This window comes from Lithobates pipiens, unplaced genomic scaffold (assembly GCF_037356315.1).
Source record: "Lithobates pipiens isolate NorthernLeopardFrog02 unplaced genomic scaffold, aLitPip1_a1.2 Scaffold_16, whole genome shotgun sequence".
NCBI classification, from domain to species: Eukaryota; Metazoa; Chordata; class Amphibia; order Anura; family Ranidae; genus Lithobates; species Lithobates pipiens.
The window spans coordinates 516601047-516626037 of NW_027507748.1; the positions used below are offsets into that span (position 1 = coordinate 516601047).

At 48.2% G+C, this 24991-nt stretch overlaps 1 protein-coding gene across 2 annotated transcripts in view; it reads left to right on the forward strand.

Moving 5' to 3' along the window:
- DIAPH3 (diaphanous related formin 3) overlaps positions 1–24991 on the forward strand; it is a 1016686-nt gene that overhangs the window by 401991 nt on the left and 589704 nt on the right. For both annotated transcript variants that reach the window (XM_077483143.1, XM_077483144.1), the window contains one exon: positions 6177–6281. In XM_077483143.1, coding sequence (XP_077339269.1) covers positions 6177–6281 — 105 coding nt within the window. The remainder of the gene's footprint in view (positions 1–6176; positions 6282–24991) is intronic.

Here is a 24991-nt window from a genome sequence, read left to right on the forward strand (position 1 = left end):
GGAATTCAGGTACACCCTCTACATTCAATTATTTTTTTGGGGGGGGGACACTTTAATGAATTAATACAAAAACGTCTCTCTCTCCGCCCCACCCACCCTCCTCTCTCTCCCTCCCCACCCACCCTCCTCTCTCTCCCTCCCTCCCCCCTCTCTCTCCCTCCCCCTCCCTCCTCTCTCTCCCTCCCTCCCCCCTCTCTCTCCCTCCCTCCCACCCTCCTCTCTCTCCCTCCCTCCCTCCCTCCTCTCTCTCCCTCCCTCCCTCTCCCCCCACCCCTCCTCTCTCTCCCTCCTCCCTCTATCTCCCCCCACCCTCGTCTCTCTCCCTCCTCTCTCTCCCGCCCTCCTCTCTCTCCCTCCCACCCTCCTCTCTCTCTCTCTCCACCACCCTCCTTCTGTCTCTCTCCCTCCCCCCACCCTCCTCTGTCTCCCTGCCCCCCACCCTCCTCTGTCTCCCTCCCCACCACCCTCCTCTGTCTCCCTCCCCTCCCACCCTCCTCTATCTCCCCCCCCCCCACCCTCCTCTGTCTCCCCCCCCCCCCACCCTCCTCTGTCTCCCCCCCCCACCCTCCTCTTTCTCCCCCCCCACCCTCCTCTGTCTACCCCCCCACCCTCCTCTGTCTACCCCCCACCCTCCTCTGTCTCCCTCCCCCCCACCCTCCTCTGTCTCCCCCCCCCACCCTCCTCTGTCTACCCCCCCACCCTCCTCTGTCTAACCCCCCCCACCCTCCTCTGTCTTCCCCCCCACCCTCCTCTGTCTCCCTCCCCCCTCTGTCTCCCTCCCCCGCCTCCCTCCCCCCACCATCCTCTGTCTCCCTCCTCCCTCTCTCTCTCCCCCCACCCTCCTCTGTCCCCCTCCTTCCCTCCTCTCTCCCCCCCCACCCTCCTCTGTCTCTCTCCCTCCCCCCCACCCTCCTCTGTCTCTCTCCCACCCTCCTCTGTCTCTCTCCCACCCTCCTCTGTCTCCCTCCCAACCCTCCTCTGTCTCCCTCCCTCTTCCCCCCCTCCTACCCTCCTCTGTCTCCCTCCCTCCTACCCTCCTCTGTCTCCCTCCATCCCACCCTCCCTCTGTCACCCTCCTCTGTCTCCCTCCCTCCCACCCTCCCTCTGTCTCCCTCCCACCCTCCTCTGTCTCCCTCCCTCCCACCCTCCTCTGTCTCCCTCCCTCCCACCCTCCTCTTTCTCCCTCCCTCCCACCCTCCTCTCTCTCCCACCCTCCTCTCTCTCCCACCCTCCTCTCTCTCCCTCCCTCCCACCCTCCTCTCTCTCCCTCCCTCCCACCCTCCTCTCTCTCCCTCCCTCCCACCCTCCTCTCTCTCCCTCCCTCCCACCCTCCTCTCTCTCCCTCCCTCCCACCCTCCTCTCTCTCCCTCCTCTCTCTCCCCCCCCCACCCTCCTCTCTCTCCCTCCCTCCCACCCTCCTCTCTCTCCCTCCCTCCCACCCTCCTCTCTCTCCCTCCCTCCCACCCTCCTCTCTCTCCCTCCTCTCTCTCCCTCCCTCCCACCCTCCTCTCTCTCCCTCCCACCCTCCTCTCTCTCCCACCCTCCTCTCTCTCCCTCCCTCCCACCCTCCTCTCTCTCCCTCCCTCCCACCCTCCTCTCTCTCCCTCCCTCCCACCCTCCTCTCTCTCCCTCCCTCCCACCCTCCTCTCTCTCCCTCCTCTCTCTCTCTCCCTCCCTCCCACTCTCTCTCTCTCTCCTCCCTCCCTCCCACCCACCTCTCTCTCTCTCCCTCCCTCCCACCCTCCTCTCTCTCCCTCCCTCCCACCCTCCTCTCTCTCCCTCCCTCCCACCCTCCTCTCTCTCCCTCCCTCCCACCCTCCTCTCTCTCCCTCCCTCCCACCCTCCTCTCTCTCCCTCCCTCCCACCCTCCTCTCTCCCTCCCTCCCACCCTCCTCTCTCTCCCTCCCACCCTCCTCTCTCTCCCTCCCACCCTCCTCTCTCTCCCTCCTCTCTGTCCCTCCTCTCTCTCCCTCCTCCCTCCTCCTCCCCCACCCTCCTCTATCTCCCCCCACCCTCGTCTCTCTCCCTCCTCTCTCTCCCGCCCTCCTCTCTATCTCCTCCCGCCCTCCTCTCTATCCCTCCCGCCCTCCTCTCTCTCCCTCCCACCCTCCTCTCTCTCTCTCCACCACCCTCCTCTCTCTCTCTCCACCCCCCTCCTCTCTCTCCCTCCCTCCCACCCTCCTCTCTCTCCCTCCCACCCTCCTCTCTCTCCCTCCCACCCTCCTCTCTCTCCCTCCACCCTCCTCTCTCTCCCTCCTCACTCTCTCTCCCCCCACCCTCCTCTCTCTCTCTCCCTCCCCACCCTCCCCTCTCTCCCTCCCTCCCACCCCCCTCTGTCTCTCTCCCTCCCTCCCACCCTCCTATGTCTCTCTCCCCCCCACCATCATCTGTCTCTCTCCCTCCCCCTACCCTCCTCTGTCTCTCTCCCTCCCCCCACCCTCCTCTGCCTCTCTCCCCTCCCCCCCACCCTCCTCTGTCTCCCCCCCCCACCCTCCTCTGTCTCCCCCCCCCACCCTCCTCTGTCTCCCTCCCCCCACCCTCCTCTGTCTCCCCTCCCCCCCACCCTCCTCTGTCTCCCTCCCCCCACCCTCCTCTGTCTCCCTCCCCCCCACCCTCCTCTGTCTCCCTCCCCCCACCTCCTCTGTCTCCCTCCCCCCCACCCTCCTCTGTCTCCCTCCCCCCCACCCTCCTCTGTCTCCCTCCCCCCCACCCTCCTCTGTCTCCCTCCCTCCCACCCTCCTCTGTCTCCCTCCCTCCCACCCTCCTCTGTCTCCCTCCCTCCCACCCTCCTCTGTCTCCCACCCTCCTCTCTCTCCCTCCTCCCTCTCTCTCCCCCCACCCTCCTCTCTCTCCCCCCACCCTCCTCTCTCTCCCTCCCACCCTCCCCTCTCTCCCTCCCTCCCACCCCCCTCTGTCTCTCTCCCTCCCTCCCTCCCTCCCACCCTCCTATGTCTCTCTCCCTCCCACCCTCATCTGTCTCTCTCCCTCCCCCCTACCCTCCTCTGTCTCTCTCCCTCCCCCCCACCCTCCTCTGCCTCTCTCCCTCCCCCCCACCCTCCTCTGTCTCCCTCCCCCCCACCCTCCTCTGTCGCCCTCCCCCCACCCTCCTCTGTCGCCCTCCCCCCCACCCTCCTCTGTCGCCCTCCCCCCCACCCTCCTCTGTCTCCCTCCCTCCCACCCTCCTCTGTCTCCCACCCTCCTCTGTCTCCCACCTTCCTCTGTCTCCCTCCCTCCCACCCTCCTCTGTCTCTCTCCCCCACCCTCCTAGTCTCTCTCCCTCCCCCCCACCCTCCTCTGTCGCTCTCCCTCCCCCCCACCCTCCTCTGTCGCTCTCCCTCCCCCCCACCCTCCTCTGTCGCTCTACCTCCCCCCCACCCTCCTCCTGTCTCTCTCCCTCCCCCACCCTCCTCTGTCTCTCTCCCTCTCCCCCACCCTCCTCTGTCTCTCTCCCCCTCCCCAACCCTCCTCTGTCTCTCTCCCTCCCCCCCACCCTCCTCTGTCTCTCTCCCTCCCCCCACCCTCCTCTGTCTCTCTCCCTCCCCCCCACCCTCCTCTGTCTCTCTCCCTCCCCCCCACCCTCCTCTGTCTCTCTCCCCTCCCCCCACCCTCCTCTCCCTCCCCCCCACCCCTCCTCTGTCTCTCTCCCTCCCCCCCACCCTCCTCTGTCTCCCTCCCCCCCCACCCTCCTCTCTCCCCCCACCCTCCTCTCTCCCCCCACCCTCCTCTCTCTTCCTCCCTCCCCTCCTCTCTCTCCCTCCCCCCCCTCCTCTCTCCCCCTCCCTTCCCCCCCTCCTCTCTCTCCCTCCTCCCTCCCCTCCTCTCTCTCCCTCCCCTCCTCCTCTCCCTCCTCCCTCCCCTCTCTCTCTCCCTCCTCCCTCCCCTCCTCTCTCTCCCTCCTCCCTCCCCTCCTCTCTCTCCCTCCCACCCTCCTCTCTCTCCTCCCACCCTCCTCTCTCTCCCTCCCTCCTCTCTCTCCCACCCTCCTCTCTCTCCCACCCTCCTCTCTCTCTCTCTCTCCCACCCTCCTCTCTTTCTCTCTCTCTCCCACCCTCCTCTCTCTTTCTCTCCCACCCTCCTCTCTCTCTCCCACCCTCCTCTCTCTCTCTCCCACCCTCCTCTCTCTCTCTCTCTCCCACCCTCCCTCTCTCCTCTCCCTCCCTCCCACCCTCCTCTCTCTCCCTCCCTCCCACCCTCCTCTCTCTCCCTCCCTCCTCTCTCTCCCACCCTCCTCTCTCTCCCACCCCTCTCTCTCTCTCTCTCCACCTCCCTCTCTCTTTCTCTCTCCTCCCCACCCTCCTCTCTCTTTCTCTCCCACCCTCCTCTCCTCTCCCACCCTCCTCTCTCTCTCTCTCTCCCACCCTCCTCCCTCCCTCCCACCCTCCTCTCTCTCCCTCCCTCCCACCCTCCTCTCTCTCCCTCCCTCCCACCCTCCTCTCTCTCTCCCTCCCTCCCACCCTCCTCTCTCTCTCCCTCCCTCCCACCCTCCTCTCTCTCTCCCTCCCTCCCACCCTCCTCTCTCTCTCCCTCCCTCCCACCCTCCTCTCTCTCTCCCTCCCTCCCACCCTCCTCTCTCTCCCTCCTCTCTCTCTCCCTCCTCTCTCTCTCCCTCCCTCCCTCCCACCCTCTCTCTCTCTCCCACCCTCCTCTCTCTCTCCCACCCTCCTCTCTCTCTCCCTCCCTCCCACCCTCCTCTCTCTCTCCCTCCCCACCCTCCTCTCTCTCTCCCACCCTCCTCTCTCTCTCCCTCCCTCCCACCCTCCTCTCTCTCCCTCCCACCCTCCTCTCTCTCCCTCCCTCCCACCTCCTCTCTCTCCCTCCCTCCCACCCTCCTCTCTCTCCCTCCCTCCCACCCTCCTCTCTCTCCCTCCTCTCTCTCTCTCCCTCCCTCACACCCTCCTCTCTCTCTCTCCATCCCTCCCACCCTCCTCTCTCTCTCTCCCCTCCCTCCCACCCTCCTCTCTCTCTCTCCCTCCCACCCTCCTCTCTCTCCCTCCCTCCCACCCTCCTCTCTCTCCCTCCCTCCCACCCTCCTTTCTCTCCCTCCCTCCCACCCTCCTCTCTCTCCCTCCCTCCCACCCTCCTCTCTCTCCCTCCCTCCCACCCTCCTCTCTCTCCCTCCCTCCCTCCTCTCTCTCCCTCCCACCCTCCTCTCTCTCCCTCCCTCCCACCCTCCTCTCTCTCCCTCCACCCTCCTCTCTCTCCCTCCCACCCTCCTCTCTCTCCCTCCCACCCTCCTCTCTCTCCCTCCCACCCTCCTCTCTCTCCCTCCCACCCTCTCTCTCTCCCTCCCACCCTCCTCTCTCTCCCTCCCTCCTCTCTCTCCCTCCTCCCTCTCTCTCCCTCCCTCCTCTCTCTCCCTCCCTCCCACCCTCCTCTCTCTCCCTCCCTCCCACCCTCCTCTCTCTCCCTCCCTCCTCTCTCTCCCTCCCTCCCACCCTCCTCTCCCTCCCTCCCACCCTCCCTCTCTCCCTCCCACCCTCCCCTCTCTCCCTCCCCTCTCTCCCTCCCACCCTCCTCTCTCTCCCTCCCACCCTCCTCCCTCTCTCTCCCACCCTCCTCCCTCTCTCTCCCACCCTCCTCCCTCTCTCTCCCACCCTCCTCCCTCTCTCTCTCTCTCTCCCTCCCTCCTCTCTCTCTCTCTCTCTCCCTCCCTCCTCTCTCTTCTCTCTCTCTCTCTCTCTCTCCCTCCCTCCTCTCTCTCTCTCTCTCTCTCTCTCCCACCCTCCTCTCTCTCTCTCTCCCTCCCACCCTCCTCTCTCTCTCTCCCTCCCACCCTCCTCTCTCTCTCTCCCTCCCACCCTCCTCTCTCTCTCTCTCCCTCCCACCCTCCTCTCTCTCTCTCTCTCTCTCTCCCTCCCTCCCTCCCTCCCACCCTCCCTCCCTCCCTCCTCCCTCCCTCCCTCCCTCCCTCCCTCCTCCCTCCCTCCCTCCCTCCCTCCCTTCCTCCCTCCCACCCTCCTCTCTCCCTCCCACCCTCCTCTCTCCCTCCCACCTCTCTCCCTCCCACCCTCCTCTTTCTTACCTTCCTCCCTCCCTCCTCCCCCTCCCTCTATTGTAGTTGCCTGAGAACTATATATATATATGTATATATATATGTGTGTGTATCATTTCTCAAATGGGACTGTTCAGTATGTCTGAATTTGGAAAATGACAATAGTTAATTCTGTGAATTTCAGTATGAAGAAGAATTTACAATTCGCCAAGAGACCCAGTCCCAACTGCAGAAAAATGAAGAAAAAATCAATGAGCTTCAAGCAGCATTACAGACTTTTAAATCCCAGGTAATGGACCATGTTAAATGAATCTGTTAAATACAAGAACATGACTGTTGAAACAAATTCCACTTAATACCTCTCAAACAGACACAAGATTTTAGATTACTGTGTTGGAATTGTTTACTATCAGTTTTCTTATTCATAGTTGCCTCTTATTGGTTCTGAAGTATTAGAGAAAGTTATTAATTAGCTGTGTGTGAACCTAAATTGATCAGTTTTTACATTTTTAAGTCCCTTTGTTAATTAAAAGTGTTTCATTTGGGTTCTGCTCCCAGTGTCACATTTGTTGTAAGTAATTAACCACTAAAGGTAGAAACTCTTCAGCTTTCAGAGCTGGCATTCATCACAGATCTTTGTCTCAGTACAGGAAATTAGTCCCCCAGCAATCTATTTTGTTGAACCTTCGGCTTTTGGTAACCTGCAGGGAAAGATAACTTGACAGGTAGAAAAGAATATTTTCTGATAATTTTTCAATTTCATAAAGTAAACAGATTGAAACATGACAAAAACCTGTGATTTCCTATGTAGGCTTGTAATTTGATGGTGTGACAAATGTGATTTTGAGATTAAAGGTATGGTTTCTTTTTTCCCCTTGTATGGTGGATTTTAAAAAGGAACTTCCATATCTTCTTTTGCTGTAGATCATTTATAAAAATATTGTCCTTGAAACTATTTTTATACATTTTAACCACTTCAGCCCTTGGAGGATTTACCCCCCCCCCCTTAATGACCAGGCCATTTGTTGTTATATGGCACTGCGTCACTTTAAGTGATAATTGCACGATTGTGCAACATACCCAAACAAAATTGATTTTTTCCCCCCCTCACAAACAGAGCTTTCTTTTGGTGGTATTTGATCACCTCTGCAGTTTTTATTTTTGCACTATCAACAAAAAAAGGCAGGCAATTTTGAAAGAAAAACACAAAAAACACTTTTTTTTTTTTTTTACTTTTTTCTATAATAAATATCCCCAAATTAAAAAAATAAAAATAAATAATCTATCCATCAGCTTAGGTCAATATGTACTCTTCTACATATTTTTTGTAATAAAATAGCAATAAGCATATATTGATTGGTTTGCACAAAAGTTATAGCGTCTGAAAAATAGGAGATAGATTTATGGCATTTGTATTATTATTATTATTATTTTATTTTTAATTTTTTTCCGTTTGAAAAATGTTCTAGTTTCAAAAGTCTAGTTTGATGTACAAGAATTGTGGAAAACATTGCTTAAGTATATCAATATTAGAGTAATGTTGTTTAACATTAGTTGTAAACCAGTATGTATAGCATTGGTCCTTATCCTAAATAGCTCGGTAGCAGAGCGGAAGGGGGATTTGAGTTCGTAGTTTAGATTCCCAGTAGGTTATAGCTGGGGGACTTTCCTCTTGAGCTGGTTTTGTTAGCAGTCCATAGAGATAGGATATGCTACAGACTGTTGTTGGGTTGATTGAAGAACTGTATAAGGGCATTGGTCCAAGTGTTATGCAAGGTTAGAGGCAATAATATGGTGGATTCTCAAGTATATATAAAAGTCCTTGTTAGGTATGGCATATTGGTCTGAAAGTTGATGGAAAGAGAGGTTGGTTGTGTTGGAACAAGTCCCCTATCGTTCAGAGACCCTGTGAGAACCATCTCTGTAATGGTAAGTCCGGAGAGAGAAGTGGTATAGCTGGAAATGGAAGTTGATAAAGAGCTTGGATGTGTATGCTGCCTGAGATTTGCAGACTCCGTTTCCAGGTGGTTATGGCCGCATTGACTGTTGGAAGGAAGGAGTGTGGAGGGTGGTGTCCCATCCAAATGGCTGCTAAGAAGTGCAAGGGGGTATGGGCTAGATTTGTGGCTTCAATCAGAGTCCAGGGTTGTAGTGAGACATATCTCATAGCTTTTTTTTTGATCCAGTATTATGGCGGCATATTTATATTTATATTTATATTTGGGTGGCACAGTGTTGTCGTGGTTAGCACTCTCGCCTAGCAGTAAAAAGGGTTGCTAGTTCGAATCCCAACCACAACACTACCTTCCTGCAGTTTGCATGTTCTCCCTGTGCCTGTGTGGGTTTCCTCTGGGTACTCAGGTTTCCTCCCACTCTCCAAAGACATGCAGGTAGGTTAATTGGCTTCTGTCCAAAATTGGCCCTAGTATATGAATGGGGACCTTGGATTGTGGGCTCCTTGAGGGTAGGGACTGATGTGAGTGTGCAATGTACAGGGATAGGGACAATTGTAGACACTCAGGTTGAACTGGATGGGCTGGTGTCTTTATTCAACCTTACTATGTAACTATATATAGCATTATAATATGATCAGAAGCTATGGACTCCTAGTCCAGCATACTTGATAGGTGTATTGAGCAGAAAGTCTTTAATGCATGGTTTACGAATTGCCCATATGCAGTTATTGATGATCCGTTCAAGTAAGGCTGTATCTGGATGCAGTATTGGCACTGGCAGAGTCCTGAAGATATATATGACATGTGGTAAGAGGAACATTTTGGCCAGGGCTATTCGACCTGCCTAAGAGGCATTTGTGGAGAGGAGTGATTTGGCAATATCCTGTAATTTCTGACTTAGCAAGGAAATGTTAGTATGCAGAAGCAGGGTGGGGTGGTACCCAAGTATGTCATGGATGAGTTGGGGGCCCAGGAAAAAGGGGATGATGAGGTAATGCTTGTTCTGAGCTGTGGGGATGGGGATACCCCTAGCATAGCCAATTTAGAATGATTTAGTTTATACATGGATACCCGACTGAATCATTGTAAGAGGTCGCAGAGCAGGGGTAGGGTTTGTAGAGGGTCGGTGAGCCAAATGATAATATCATTGGCATAGAGGTCGATCTTGTGGGCAACTTGGTCGACCGTGAGACTAGCTATATCCGTATGGGCTCTAATTACTTGTGCTAGTGGTTCAATCACTAGTGCAAAAAATAGTGGGGACAAGGGGCAGCCCTGACAGGTCCCGTTAGTGATAGGGAAAGGGGAGGATAATATGCCAGATGTTAGGACTTTTGCACTTGAAGCAGAGTAGAGACCTAGGATGGCTTGTCGAAATGGGCCATGTATGCCAAACTTCTGTAGGACTAAATTCAGGTATAACCAGTTGACCCTATCAAAGTGCCTTCTGTGCGTCCAAATCGGCATCAGCAGAGAAAGCATTTGGTGGTGCTCTGCGCAGAGGATCATATCAATGTATCTATGAGTGCCACCTGAGGCCTGTCTGATCTGGGTGTATTAGATTGGGCATATATGTCGCTAAATGGGCGCTAACAATTTTGCATAGAGTTTGAGGTCGGTGTTGAGCAGAGATATGGGGCAATAATTGGCTGGGTCGTTGGGAGGTTTGCCAGATTTGTGTATAGTAGTTATCACCGCTTCAAGGGACTCTGCTGGGATCTCTCCAGTGGTTAAAAAACATGTTAAAGGTGTTGCATAGGTGGGGTATAATTTGGTCTGCATATGATTTGTAGTATTCATTTATGTAACCATGCGAACCTGGAGCCTTTTGTGGGGGGAATTCATTTATAGCTTTGATGATCTCTTGGTGGTAGAATGGCGGGGATAGCGAATTGAGCTGCAATGGAGATAACAAGGGGATTTGGAGAGGGGTAAGGAAGTCTTGTATTAGTTAAGGGGTGGGATGTAGTTCCGATGTAGAGAGTGAGAGGTTGTATAGTTTTGAGTAAAAGGTGCTAAATTTGTTCGCTCTGTCTTTTGGGTTTGTCAATTTCTGACCCTTTGGTTTAGAAGGAATGGTATTCTATTTTGCGCTGCTCTTTTTTTATATTGCTGGTCTAGGTGTTTCCCAGCTTTATTGCTCTGGGGGTACCAAGTGAGGCGGAGGCACTTGAGATAAAAATCATGACCTTTTTTGGAGGAGGGAGCTAAGATCGTTTCTTAATTTACTGAGCTCTTTTGCATTAGCTAGGGTGGGGTTTTGTTTATTTAGGGATTCAATCATCTGAATGTGTTGGAGGAAGGAGTACATTGTAAGAGTTTTCCTGGGCACCCAACTGTAGGCAAATTCACCATATGACAGACTTGTGGGCATTCCTGAGTGTAGTTTCATTGGAAACAGAGCCAGTGTTGGTGGCAAAGAAAGAGGATATCTCAGATCAAATCTGTTCTCGGGTCTCTGGTACACTTAGGAGTATGGCCTTCAAGTGCCATAGGGTGTGTCTGGTCGTGGGTCGCAGGGATATGGTAATGGATACTGGGGCATGATCTGACCATGTAATAAGGCCAATCGTGGATCTAGTGATTTTATTTTTTATTTTTGGAGTAGTGTCTTGGAGGTTAAAAACAGGTCAATCTGAGAGTATGATTTTTGGGTATTTGAATAGAAAGAGTAATCTCTCTCAGTACCGTGTTCACATCTCCATGGGTCATGGAGATCTTCCAGGGAGACTATTGAGGATAGAGCCGTGGACTTCCTGCATTTTGTGTTGGATGAATACACCTGGTTGTCTAAAACTTAATTTAAATCACCAAAAATTATGATTTGGTTTTTAGGGTAATGTTGGATCGTATGCATTATAGTTAAGTCAAAGCGTGTGAGTCCCAAGGGTTGGAGACTTTGGAGGATGGCCTTGTATTGGGGCTAGGAGGCAGTGCTTATGTGATTATACCGCAATTATGGAGCTGTTTGAGACCTTCCTTGTCATAATGACAACTTGCTGCTTGCCATGGGTTACAAGCAATTTTGTGGGGTGACCCCATTTGTAGATAGTCTTGCGTCCACTTATTATTGAAGTGACCAGAACGAAGGCTCTGCACGCTTGGGAGGTAGCAGCTTATATGTCATTATAGAGTGGCACTTTATTAAAGGGATCTCAAAGTGAGCGCAAGGGTCTTGCTGTGCACATAATTTCTTCCTTGACATGAAAAAAGTGTACCCTTGCCAGTATTTCTCTGGGGACAGAGGCTGGGGGGTGTTTGCGGTTTGTGGGTCTTATGCTTGCGGAAAAGTTGGTGTAGGTACGGTATTATTTCCGTGGCTGCTAGGGATTCAGAGACCCCTCTTATCTTGATATTGTTCCTTTGCGAGCACTCTTCAAGATCTACAATTTTTAAGCAAAACTGATGAACCCCCAGACGCTTGTTCATCTTGAATATCTACCATGGCATTGTGTGCTTTAGTGACTTCAGAGAGGTGTTGCTCAATATATTCAGTGCTGTGCTCTAAGGAGTTAACCTTGTCTTGTATCTGGTTTATTGAGATTTTAAGCTCTCTGTGCAACTCTGTCTTTAGGGACATCAGCATGGCCTTAAGGGAGTGCTCAGAGGCCGGGTTGCCTGTTGTGGGCTATGCTGTCAAGGGTTGTGAGGCAGTCTGGCCTGTTGTGGGACTACAGGTCTCGGTGCCATGCTGCTTTTTAGTGGTAGGCTGTTTTTTGGGGGATTGTGCAGGGAAGTCTGCTAGCCTCTTATCTCTGTCTCCCGGGGAGGTGGATTACTAATTTGTCTGGTCCATGGCGTCCGCCGCCTCAGGGTATGGAAAGGGAGCCGCAACGTGGCTGTTTGGCGGCCCCTCTTGGCTTCCCTGTTCCTGGGCGGCACCATCTTGCTGTCCCTGCTGTTTGGGCTTCATGTAGAAATCAAGGAGTCCATGAGGTCCCTTGAGTTTGGGTTTCTTCTGGGACATAGTCCGCAGATGCCCTGTGTGCGGTCCTCTGTTCGGGAGGGTGTCTGTCGGGTGGTTGGTGGCTGGATGTGCTTGGCTGCGATGTGGAGGAGAGGAGCAGAGATCTCGGGCAGCCATCTTCATCAGTGGCCAAGCCCTTATTTTTTTTCTTTACTAGTAATGGCGGGAATCAGCGATTTTTAGCAGGACTGCGACAATGCGGCAGACGATCGGACACTTGACACTTTTTTGGGACCAGTGACATTACAGTGATCAGAGCTAGATATAGCCACTGATAACTGTGTAACTGACACTGGCAGGGAAGGACTAACACTAGGGGACAATAAAGGATTAAGTGTTCCCTGTTTCTGATCACTAGGAGACTATCTCTCTCTACTCCCCTGTCAGAATGGGGATCTACCTTGTTTGCACTGGCAGATCCCCATTCGGGCTCTCTGTGGAGAGATCCCGGGTGGCTGGCAGACATTGCGGCCACCGGTTACGTGCATCAGCTCTGGTGACGTGTGTGCCTGCTCTGCTATAGCTATTGCATGGAGTGCCATTCAGTACGGCAATTCGCACAACAGAGCCACCCTGCCGCTGTATATCTGATATACAGTGACTGGTCGGCGCGTGGTATAATGAGATTCCATAAGGATTTTATTAGATTTTTTACCTATTAACTTTTTGGTTAAGTTGTGAAGGTTTAAGCCCTTCTCTCAGTTTCTTTTGCTGATTATGTCCCTGTTGTAAAAGTCCCCATTAATTCCTTTTACAGAAACCACACAGGGGCAGAAAGGTCTTTTATTTATATATATATATATATATATATATATATATATATATATATATATATATATATATATATATATATTATTTTGTAATTTTTTGAACTAGGGTTATGTTGGACCATCTGTTTTGTTTTGATAGCTGTCTTTGTCTTTCTTTGGGAAATTCTTCTTCACTTTCTCTCACATCCTAACACAACATTTAGAATGCTTAATCATACTTTAGTAGGACCTTCCAAAAGTTGCATATATGAATACAAAGGATACCTGTTATTACCAACATATACCTGTATTTCCCAACACAAAATGTAAAAAGGTTCTTAAGGTGTTTCTAAAGGAAAGAATAATAAAAAAAAATAAAAAAAATACTTACCTGCAATGGTTTTGCACGGAGAAGCCCTGCTCCTCCTTTTGTTGGGTCTCCCGCCTGTGGTCCTGGCTCCTCCCCCCTGCCGAGTGCCCCCAATAGCAACATATAAAAAGAAAAACTGTGCTGTGATCTAATGATTCCTAAAAAGCAGCAACTCTGCTGTGAGATATACACAAAGAAATATGTGGTAATAAATAGAGCTGCACTCTCTCAACTAATATGATGGCAATATGTGACAAAAAAAAAAGAAACAATTAATATGATCATAACATATAAGCCAGTAATAAGTGAATCTATATATGGTAATAATGGCAGCCCATTACATACTCATAGCATATAAACCAGGCGTCTCAAACTGGCAGCCCTCCAGCTGTTGTAAAACAAGTCCCATGAGGCATTGCAAGGCTGACTATTACAAGCATGACTCCCAAAGGCAGAGGCATGATGGGACTTGTAGTTTCACAACAGCTGGAGGGCCAGCATTTTGAGACCCCTGATATAAACCAATGATGAATGAATCTATATAATAAAAATATTAGTACATGGGATGGTATAGGCTGGGGGAAAATGATCCTTAGCGGGTAGCAAATAGAAACATCACGCCACCCATGCAGACAAAGGTGCATATATTCATTAAATAATAATCCTCCTCATGATGATAGTGAATCACACTGACATACAAAGTGTTTGTCCACCACCACATGAATAGAAAGAGAAAAAAACACGCTTGCCTAGGTCACAAAAAAGAACAAGCTGCAAAACCCAAATGTTATACTACATTAACAAAAAAAGGAAAAAAGAGAGTGGGTTGTGCTAAAAAAAGAAATATTAAATCTGTGAAAATAAATGAGTATAACCACCAATTGTGTACAAAAAATAAGTGCCTAATTACAGCAAAATACATGTGAATATGAATAAAAAATAATTTCTCCTGTATAATGAAAAAAAGGAAAACAAGGACGAGGTTTTGGACATCTAATAGTTATCCAATCCAATAGTAAACATAATTAAGTCAAATAAAATAACAGTAAAGATGTTCAAAATAATCCGTAATTATATTGAGAATTCCATACGAAAAGTCCCAAATCATGAAATGGTGATAGTAGCTTCCACAGTGAAGAAACAGTGACAAGAGATCCAAAACAGTGAAGACTGTGAAGACCTCCACCACGGTTAACAATGCCGCTTACCAGAAACACATGGTTCTTTATTACAGAGAACCACAGATCGCAGATGGCTAATTTTCCCCAGCCAGGGATCTTTGGACAGATAAGGTGGTGAGAACACCCTCTCGTAGTTCAAACTCAGCAACAATCCCTCACGTCAGCGAACATATAAAAAGATAAGGCTCGCAATAGTGTAAAACCAAACACTTTAACAAAATAAATTAAATCAAATTGCGCACTTACATAGCACCAATGAATCAATAGCATGTAATACTCGAGCCGGCCGGTCTCGAAAAAACGCCCGATACTTCCGGGACAAGCACGTGTAGCGGTGATGTCAGTACGTCGCTCCTCCTCCCTACGCGTTTCGTCACTAACAGGATGTCGTCACGGGGTTTCTTGTATTGCATATATTTGTATCAAATCAGAACCAATAAAACTACTGCCACAGACAGACAAAGGAGCAAATGGAGTAAACACTGGCCAAGAAACCAAGATAGAAAACAAGTCCTTAGAATCAAATTGCTTATGTGTCCGTGCAAGCCATTTTGGGTACTGTTAAAGTTTGAATCTACACCACCTCTATTCGACAGAAAGCAACCTTTCTTAATGGCAAGAACTATTCCCGCAACCCCTAGAGGAATGCTGAGTCAAAGCCTTACACACCCTCATCTCTGCCTGCTTATTGCTGCTGTGCCCCTGTTAAAGTGGTTGTAAACCCTTACAAACCACTTTGACCTACAGGTAAGCCTAGATTAAGGCTTACCTGTATGTCCAAGAAATATCTCCTAAATGTATATGGTTTAGGAGATATTTACAAAAAGACAGGCACCGCTGTCTACGGCAGATGCGCCATAGACAGCGGCGCGCAGGTGCACGGAGAATGCCGCAGATCACGGCGATGTGCCGCTCGTGTCGGCTCCCGAGCGCATGCGTGGGAGTGACGGCATTGCAGCTCCGGTGAATCAGAGCGCCAGAGCAGTGTGACCCAGAAGTCACTCCGGGGAACACATGGCAGCGGCGAAGATAGAGGAGGACCACTTCGGGGGCTTCGTTCTCAGGTAAGTTATTCATAATGAGCTAGAATGCTATGCATACTAGCTCATTATGCCTTTGCCTTGCAGGTTGCATTTTTTTTACTTCCTCTTTAAGGAGTTACACCCTCTTTATTTGTCCTGTTTACCATTACCATTAAAAAGGGAAAGTAAAAGAAAATCCCAAGTTTTGTGTTGACATCAGGACAGTAATAGAGGGTAACAGGGGTTCCAGTTTTTTTCTATGCTATCCTAAACTGAAAAAAAAGTTTGGCTTTATTTGACCATTTATGAACAGTTTAACCTATGTTTATAAAAATGTGTCCTTGTTATTCATATGTACAATTTTGTTGTACAGACAGATTTTCCTTTCCAAATGAAAATACTGATGTGGTACCAGCCCAACCTTTATTTTTACATATACAGCGTCATTGCTTCCTAATAAACAGGTTAACAGAGCTAGAGCATGAAGTCTTTGCCTCCGGTCCCACCGGTACAACTACAGGTACGACATGCTATTTACAAATCGTACCTGAAGTAACATCTGATGTGTTTCTATGGCAGTGTACAATTTCAAGAAGTTTGAGATGTAGGTCACGTCTTACTTTTTCAGGACAATTTCACTGCTATAGACTAAAATGTAAATCGCGCTGCAAATTGTACCCGTGTCCATATCAGCACTACTTGAGCCTGAAAGAAGTTAAATATTACTTTGCTAGTTAAATTTTTGTAAATACCATCACAGTTCCTCCCTGTGACATGGATAGACCCTCTCACTGAAGTAGCAGTGAAGCCATATCAAATCATTACAAATCTCACAGAAGTAGTATTAAATTGTGGTTGAAGTCCGCCTTTAAATCATACCCATTGTGACGCAGGCTTTGTGGTTTGAAGTTTAAAGAGGAGCTGCACCTTTAAAAAATATATTAAAAGTCAGCAGCTACAAATACTGCAGCTGCTGACTTTTAATAAATGGACACTTACCTGTCCCAGCATCCAGCGATGTCGGCAGCAGATGATGAGCAATCGCTCGGCTGCCCCCAACACCATCCTCTATCAGGGAATCGGGAAGTAAAGCATTGCAGCTGCACTGCCCTGTTCCCTACTGCACATGCTCGAGTCGTGCTGCACGTCTCCACTGGTCCCCACTGTGTCCTGGGAACTGTGTGTTTACCAGAACACAATGGGGGGGGGGGGGGGGGGGCGGGCATCTGCAGCTAGCTTGTCCCGGAAGTGGGTGCACATACCTGGATTATACAGGTATCTGCACCCCCCTCCCCCCTGAAAGGTGCCAATTGTGGCCCCGGAGGGAAGGGGGGGTTCCAATGAGCGGACCTTCCACTTTACGGTGGAGGTCCACTTTAAATCTGGTTTAGCTTTTGCAGATATTTCACTCTTTATGGCCAGCTTATTTGACTCACTGATGACTTTCAGGCCAAAGTCATCAGTAGACTTTTCTGGATTGGGAACAGTCAGGCTTTTTTTTTTGTGCAATAAAGTAAATAGGCTATGTATTAGCAAATTTGGTTTGTAGTACACCATATTATTAATTTAAAACTGTACTGTGCGATTAGTATAGGCAAGAGAATAGTTAGAAAGATGGCTGTTTTGTATACTTTACTGCTTAAAATGTTTGTGACAAAATGCATTAGCTGTGACTAAACTGCACAAGTTAAATGTTGTGTTAAGCGGAGATTTTTTATTTTTTTTTGTTATATTTGTTATTCATATAGGATGCATTGCATACACGTTCAATACCAAGAAATATGCAGGTGCTGTGGCTTGCCCCGGGCAGTCCTTACAGCAAATACTTACTGCTTTGGCAGGTGATCAGAGCAGACAATAGTGCCTGGGACTAGTTTGTTAAAATTTTAGTATATACTATGTTTAATGCAATCCTAAAAGGTTATTTATAATGTATAACTCCAAATATGCCTCCAGCCTCTTATGTAAAAAAAAAAAAAAAAAAAGTGTTATACAAGCATACACGGCTTAGTTTGTCTGCACACCTTTATAGCAGAAACCAGGTAGGCCATAAAAGGACGTTTTTTTTTGTTTTTTTTTTAAAGAGGATTTCCAGTTTCATTGAATATTTGGTTTAAACTTGCATAGTCTATGCGGAGGAGAATTGTAAACTTACTTACACCACTTTGACCTACAGGTAAGACTATAAAAAGGCTTACCTGTAAGTACTGGAAATATCAGCTAAACCTGCATGGTTCAGGAGACATTTACCATATACGCTTGCGCCGATGTCATCAGCGCATGCACACTGAAGAAGGGCCACGTACCATGACCGGCCGCCCCCCATGCACAAGCGCTGGAGTGACATCACATGACTCCGGCCAGTCACAGAGCTGGAATCCAAGGCCCCCGGAAGGAAAAGAGGTGAAGATGGATGTAGCCACCAACGACAGTGAAGGCTTGATTTGCAGGTAATTGCAACATAATGGGCTAGTATGCTATGCATACTAGCCCATTATGCTTTTACTTTGCAGGGCAAAAAAAGGAAGTAAAACCCATCAGGGTTTATTCCTCTTTAACCACTTCAGCCCCAAAAGGATTTGCCCCCTTCCTGAGCCATTTTTTGCTATAGGCACTGCGTCACATTAACTGACAATTGTGTGGTTGTGCAACGTTGTACCCAAACAAAATGTATGCCCTTTTTTTCCCCACAAATAGAGCTTTCTTTTGGTGGTATTTGACCACCTCTGCGGTTTTATGATTTTGCTCTATAAACAAAAAAATACATTTCTTCCATCAGTTTAGGGCAATGTGTATTCTTCTACATGTTTTTGGGGGAAAAAAGTCAATAAGCTTATATTGATCGGTCTGCGTAAAAGTTATAGCCCCTACAAAGTAGGGGCTAGATTTTTTTTTTGTATTATTTTTTAATTTTTTTTTACTAGTAATGGTGGCGATCTACGATTTTTATCAGGACAGACATTGCAGTGGACAAAGCGGACACTTTTCACACTTTTTTGGAACCATTGACATCTATACAGCGATCAGTGCTATAAATAGCCACTGATTACTGTATAAATGTCACTGGCAGGGAATGGGTTAACACTAGGGGGGCGATCAAGGGGTTAAATGTGTTCCCTATGTGTGTTCTAACTGGGGGTATTGTGGCTGACTAGAGGAAAGAGATAGTTGTTCCTACTTAGTAGGAACACACAATCTCTCTCCTCTCCCATGACAGAACCAGGATTTGTGTGTTTACACACACAGATTCCAGCTCTCGCTCTGTCACGAATGATCGCGGGAGCCCGGCGGGCACATCAGCCCCAGGGATCCACTGCGGGCACGCGCCTGCCACAGCATCTTAAAGAGCTGACGTGCAGCTACGACGGCTCGTGCAGCAGTGCCAACCTGTCGCAGTATAACTGCAGCAGCAAGTCAGGAAGGGGTTAAGTAAGCCTGTAATAAATGGGAGCTAGTCTTGACTTTTCCAGGAAAATTTAAATTTGTGCATTGCTAGGTGCTGTGGCAGCTGTACCTTCATCATCACTTGGGCTTACCCTGATTTTGTTTTTTCTTGTTTTTTTTCTTTTATTTAAATCTATTTTTATAGGGAGGGCGCGTATGCAATGTTACATAATCAAATGTTGTACTGCACTGTTTGTCAAGATGTCAACTAATAAACCTGGGACTGTGTACATATAAATCCAATTCCCAAAAAGGTGGGACACTGTGTAAAATCAAAGTATTTATAAAAACAACCCTGCGCTAAAATAATTTATATCCGACTGCTGCACCTAAATATTCCCCGAAAACTGGAAAGCAGACAAAATAAAATAAAAGTGCGCTGTCATTTAACCACTTGCCGCCCGCCCTATAACAAAAGCACGGTGGCAAAGTGGTTTCAAAATCCTGACCGGATGTCAGGGGGTGCGCATCACGGAGAGTCTTTACCACGTGATCAGCCGTCCAATCACAGCTGATCACAGTGTAAATAGGAAGAGCCGGTGATCGGCTTTTCCTCACTCGCGTCTGTCAGACGCAAGTAGAGGAGAGCCAATCGGCTGCTCCTCTGACAGGGGGTCTGTGCTGATCGATTATCAGCACAGCCCCCCCGAGGATGCCCACACTGGACCACCAGAGATGCCACCAGGGATACCCAGCACAAGGTATGCCACCCTAGACCACCAGAGATTCCAGTCAGTCCCCACAATGGATGCCAATCAGTGCCTACAATGGGCATCACTGATGGGCATGCATTGATTGGCATCCATTAGTACAGTATAAAACAATACGATGCCGTCTATCATTGCCCATCCGTGCCGCCTATCCATGCCCATCTGTGCCGCCTATCCATGCCCATCTGTGCCGCCTATCCATGCCCATCTGTGCCGCCTATCCATGCCCATCTGTGCCGCCTATCCATGCCCATCTGTGCCGCTTATCCATGCCCATCTGTGCCGCTTATCCATGCCCATCTGTGCCGCTTATCCATGCCCATCTGTGCCGCCTATCCATGCCCATATGTGCCGCCTATCCATGCCCATATGTGCCGCCTATCCATGCCCATCTGTGCCGCCTATCCATGCCCATCTGTGCCGCCTATCCATGCCCATCTGTGCCGCCTATCCATGCCCATCTGTGCCGCCTATCCATGCCCATCTGTGCCGCCTATCCATGCCCATCTGTGCCGCCTATCCATGCCCATCTGTGCTGCCTATCCATGCCCATCCGTACCAACTATCCATGCCAATCCGTGCTACCTATCTGTGCCCATCCATGTCGCCCATCAGTGACACATATCAGTGTCTATCAAAGCCACCTCATCAGTGCCCATCAGTGTCACCTTATCAGTGCTGCCTTATCAGTGCCCATCAGTGAAGGAGAAAACGTACTTATTTACAAAGTTTTGAAACTGAAACAAAAAAAAAAAAAAAAACATTTTTTTTTTTTTTTTTTTCAGTATTTTTTTATTCGTTTAGCAAAAAATAAAAACCATAGAGGTGATCAAATACCACCAAAAGAAAGCTCTATTTGTGGGGGAAAAAATGATAAAAATGTCATTTGGGTACAATGTAGCATGACTGCGCAACTGTCATTCAAAGTGTGCGACAGCGCTGAAAGCTGAAAATTGGTTGAAAAGTGCCCTGTATTGAAGTGGTTAAAGGATATCGGAGCCTATCAATAGGGACCACAGTGATAGTCAAATCAACGTGGTGAAATATCTTGCTCAAACTAGCAAATTGGTAACAGTAAATACAAACAAAAAATAAAACAAACATGTCATCCACATTAAATGTATCACTTAGTTTCCATAGTATTCATTACTCATAAACTACCGTATATACTCGAGTATAGGCCGACCCGAATATAAGCCGAGGCCCCCAATTTACCCCCAAAAAAACTGGCAAACTTATTGACTCGTGTAGAAGCCGAGGGTGAGACATGCCTGTCCATCCCTGTGTGTGTGTCCGTCCATCCCTGTGTGTCCGTCCATCCCTGTGTGTCCGTCCATCCCTGTGTGTCCGTCCATCCATCCCTGTGTGTGTGTGTGTCCATCCATCCATCCATCCCTGTGTGTGTGTGTCTCCATCCATCCATCCATCCATCCCTGTGTGTGTGTGTGTCTCCATCCATCCATCCCTGTGTGTGTGTGTGTCTCCATCCGTGTGTGTGTGTGTGTGTGTGTGTGTGTGTGTGTGTGTGTGTGTGTGTGTGTGTGTCCAGCCTACCTGTGTCCCGAGCCTTTGTCCCGAGCCTTTGTCCCGAGCCTCCGTCCCGTGCCTTGCCTCCTTGCCTCCGTCCCGTGCCGTGCCTTGCCGCCGTGCCTTGCCTCCGTCCCGTCCCGTGCCGTGCCTTGCCTTGCCTCCGTCCCGTGCCCTCTTCGTCGGCGCCTCGGCGGCCATTGTAAAATTCAAAAGCTGCGCCGCCGCCTTCGCCTGTGATAGGCGGAACACTGAATTTCCCAGCAGCCTGTGTTCCGCCTATCACGGACATCGTATCATCCTCGTCCGTAGTACGAGGATGATACGATGTCCGTGATAGGCGGAACACAGGCTGCTGGGAAATTCAGTGTTCCGCCTATCACAGGCGAAGGCGGAGCCGGAGGCGCGGCTTTTGAATTATAGAATGGCCGCTGTCTGTCTGCTCGACACGCTGATCGAGCGGGCAGACAGCGATGACTCGAGTATAAGCCGAGGGGGGCACTTTCAGCCTCAAAAAAGAGGCTGAAAATCTCGGCTTATACTCGAGTATATACGGTACTGTGCAATATGTCTCAAAGTCACCAATGTGATATATCAACATAAGTGTCCAAAAACAAATAAAAAAAAAAAAAAAAAAAAAATTATGTCCAAACGATTTTTGACAAAAAGATAAGTAAAGGTTCACTGTTCCCAGATTTCCCTAATAATGACATCCGATGAAGTGCTTCTGTGTTCCACCAGTGCTTAAAAATATATTTAAAAAAAAATAGCGTCTTACCAAATCTCCATGATCTACAGATAAGAGATCATAAACAGCGTGAATTGCAGAGCTTCATTCAAACTCCTAGGTTTAGCTGTACATCGGCACTGTGTGGAAGTGGATCATATGTTCATTGAGTGAACCAGGGATGCCAACATGTACTGTGACCTACTGAAGCAGAGCATGATCCCCCCTCCCTTCGGAGACTGGGCCGCAGGGCAGTATTCCAAAATAAGGACCCCAACCACACCTCCAAGACGGCCACTGACTTGCTAAAGAAGCTGAGGGTAAAGGTTAAGGACTGGCCAAACATGTCCCCAGACCTAAACCCTATTGAGCATCTGTGGGGCATCCTCAAACGGAAGATGGAGGAGCGCAAGGTCTCTAACATCCCCCAGCTCAGTGATGTCATCATGGAGGAGTGGAAGAAAAGACGCCAGTTGCAACCTTTGGTAAACTCCGTGCCCAAGAGGGTAAAGGTGGCTCTGGTGGCCACACAAAATATTGACACTCTGGGCCCAATTTGGATATTTTCACTTAGGGGTGTACTCGTTTGTTGCCAGCGGTTTAGACATTAATGGTTGTGTGTTGAGTTATTTTGAGGGTATAGCAAATGTGTTGTATAAGCTGTACATTCACTACTTTACATTGTAGCAAAATGTGATTTCTTCAGTGTTGTCAAATGAAAAGATATAATAAAATATTAACATAAATGTGAGGGTCAAACATACATATATTTAAAAAAAAAAACAGCCAATTAAAACTTTAAAAAAAAAAAAAAATATATATATATAAAGAATAAAAATAAAGGCTGAAATGTATCCACTACCCAGCATGCATATTCAAAATAAGAGTTGCCTAATAAGCGGTCTGCATGCTGCAAAATAAATACACTAGGTCACATGGTTTACAGAGATAATGTGTAAAATACATAAAAAAAAATTGTATTAAAAACATATTGATAAACGCACTGAAAAATGTACTAAATATCAGTGGCAACAAAAAATACATGTGAGTGAATAATCGGGATTTTTCCTGTCGTCACATATTGGTAAATATGTTGATCATTTTTCTGCAACCTCTTGTTAGTAAAACACCAGCCTATTTGAGGTACACCACACATATGATTAATAATCTATCCCAAATGGTATTGGAGGGAGAAGCTCTGTTTGTGACTGCAGATGGTTCATCCCTTTACACCAGGCATATGCAATTAGCGGACCTCCAGTTGTTGCAAAACTACAAGTCCCATGAGGCATAGCAAGACTCTGACAGCCACAATCATGACACCCAGAGGCAGAGGCATGATGGAGGTCCAGTAATTGCTTATCCCTGCTTTACACTATTATACCACTTTATAAAGGGTATGGGGCTGCTAAACATTTTTTGGACGCAGATGGAAAAATCCCCCTGCACAGGGAAAGTTTATACTGGAAATGTTACAGTTCAGTATGGAGCATAATTATTTCTTCTATGCAGGCAACTTCTACCTACAGCCCACTGGTGTGGCTATGGGTGCAAAATGTGCTAATTTGTTCATGGCACTGTGGGAGGAACAAACTTTGTACAATAACACAATTGAGGAATTAACATTTTGGTGGTGTTTCATTGAGGATGCTTTCTTCATATGGAAGAGGTGAAGCAATTCTTCATGCACCCCTTCATGGCTCACCTTAACTCCAATGCATGGGATATCAATTTCACATATGAATAGAGTGATAAAGCTATCAACTTTCTGGATCTGTGGATCTATAGGGAAGGAACTTCTCACTAGGACCCATTTTAAGTATACTGACGAAAATGGCTATATACCCCACGCTAGCTGTCACCATCCCACTTGGCTAAGAGCGATCCCCAAGGGACAGTTCAGAAGGATTCGTCGGAATTGTTGCAAAAAAGAGGACTACTAGGTTCAAGCAGATATATTCAAAAGGGATATCCTCGAGAAGGGCTCGACCAGGAATTTTTTGAAGTGTAGGACCTGCACAAACAAGCCCTCTTGGCACCCAATACTAGACTTGATAGGGTGGGGGGACCCCACAAGTGGCCCTTTTTAACTACCTTCTCCAGTCACTATCATTGGGTAAATACGATTTTTAACAGACATAGTAACATCCTAAAAGAGGATAAGAGTTTGGGCATGGTTCTTCCTGATCATCAGAGTTAATTTAGGAAACACCAAACTCTCAGACATGTGTTGGCTCCTAATATAGTTGAACAGCCCGCTAAACCCAAAATGTTTGCCTATTTATTAGGCTTCTTCCCCCGACGGAGGTGCAAGATCTGTAGGAATTTCAAAACCCTTCACACCACATTGTTTACATCCATTGCCACAAAAAAAAAAAAATATATATATATATATATATATATATATACACACACACACACACACACACACACAATTAAGGATTTCATTACATGCAGCACCAAGGGGGTTGCTTACCTCCTTAGGCACACATGGTTACCAATATGTTGGCAGAACTACACAGGCTTTGAATGTCCATGTAGGTGAACATCTGGCCCACATACGTATAGGATTTGACACGCACAGTGTATCTAAATATTTTTCTCAGTGTCACAACAGGAATTCCTCCTCATTAGAAGTGATAGGAATTGAGAAGTACACTCCACATTGGAAAGTCACTTGAAAAGGCAAATATCCAGAAGAGAAACTCACTGGATGTTGGGGCTCAATGTGGAGTGGGACATTAATTTGTTAATTAACAGTTGAGCCCTTTATTGATGGTAAAGTAAAAAAAAAAATCCCAAGAAATTCTTTAAGTACATAAATAGTAAAAGAGGGAGGACAGATCATATTGGCCCCATAAACAATGATGAAAGGAAGCTTGTCACTAAGGATGGTGAGATGGCAAAGGTTTTGAATGTATTCTCCTCCGTCTTCATGAGGGAAATGGGGGACCTCAGTAACCAAAACTGCAATGTTTATCCTCATGACTCGTCCCAGGAAGCACCCTCATGGTTAACAGAGGATACATTTAGAAACAGACCTGAAAAACTTAACATAAATAAGTCACAGGGACCAGACGGCTTGCACCTGAAGGTCCTTAAGGAACTCAGTCAAGTAATTGCCAGACCATTGTTCCTAATTTTTACGAACAGTCTACTGACTGGTATGATACCAGCTGATTGGAGAAAAGCCAATGTAGCACAAATCTTTAAAAAAAGGACCAAAGATACATCCCTGGGAACTACAGACCAGTTAGCTTAACATCAATAGTATGCAAGCTCTTGGAAGGGATGGTAAGGGAATATATACAAGATTTTAGTAATCAAAATGGTATCATTAGCACTTA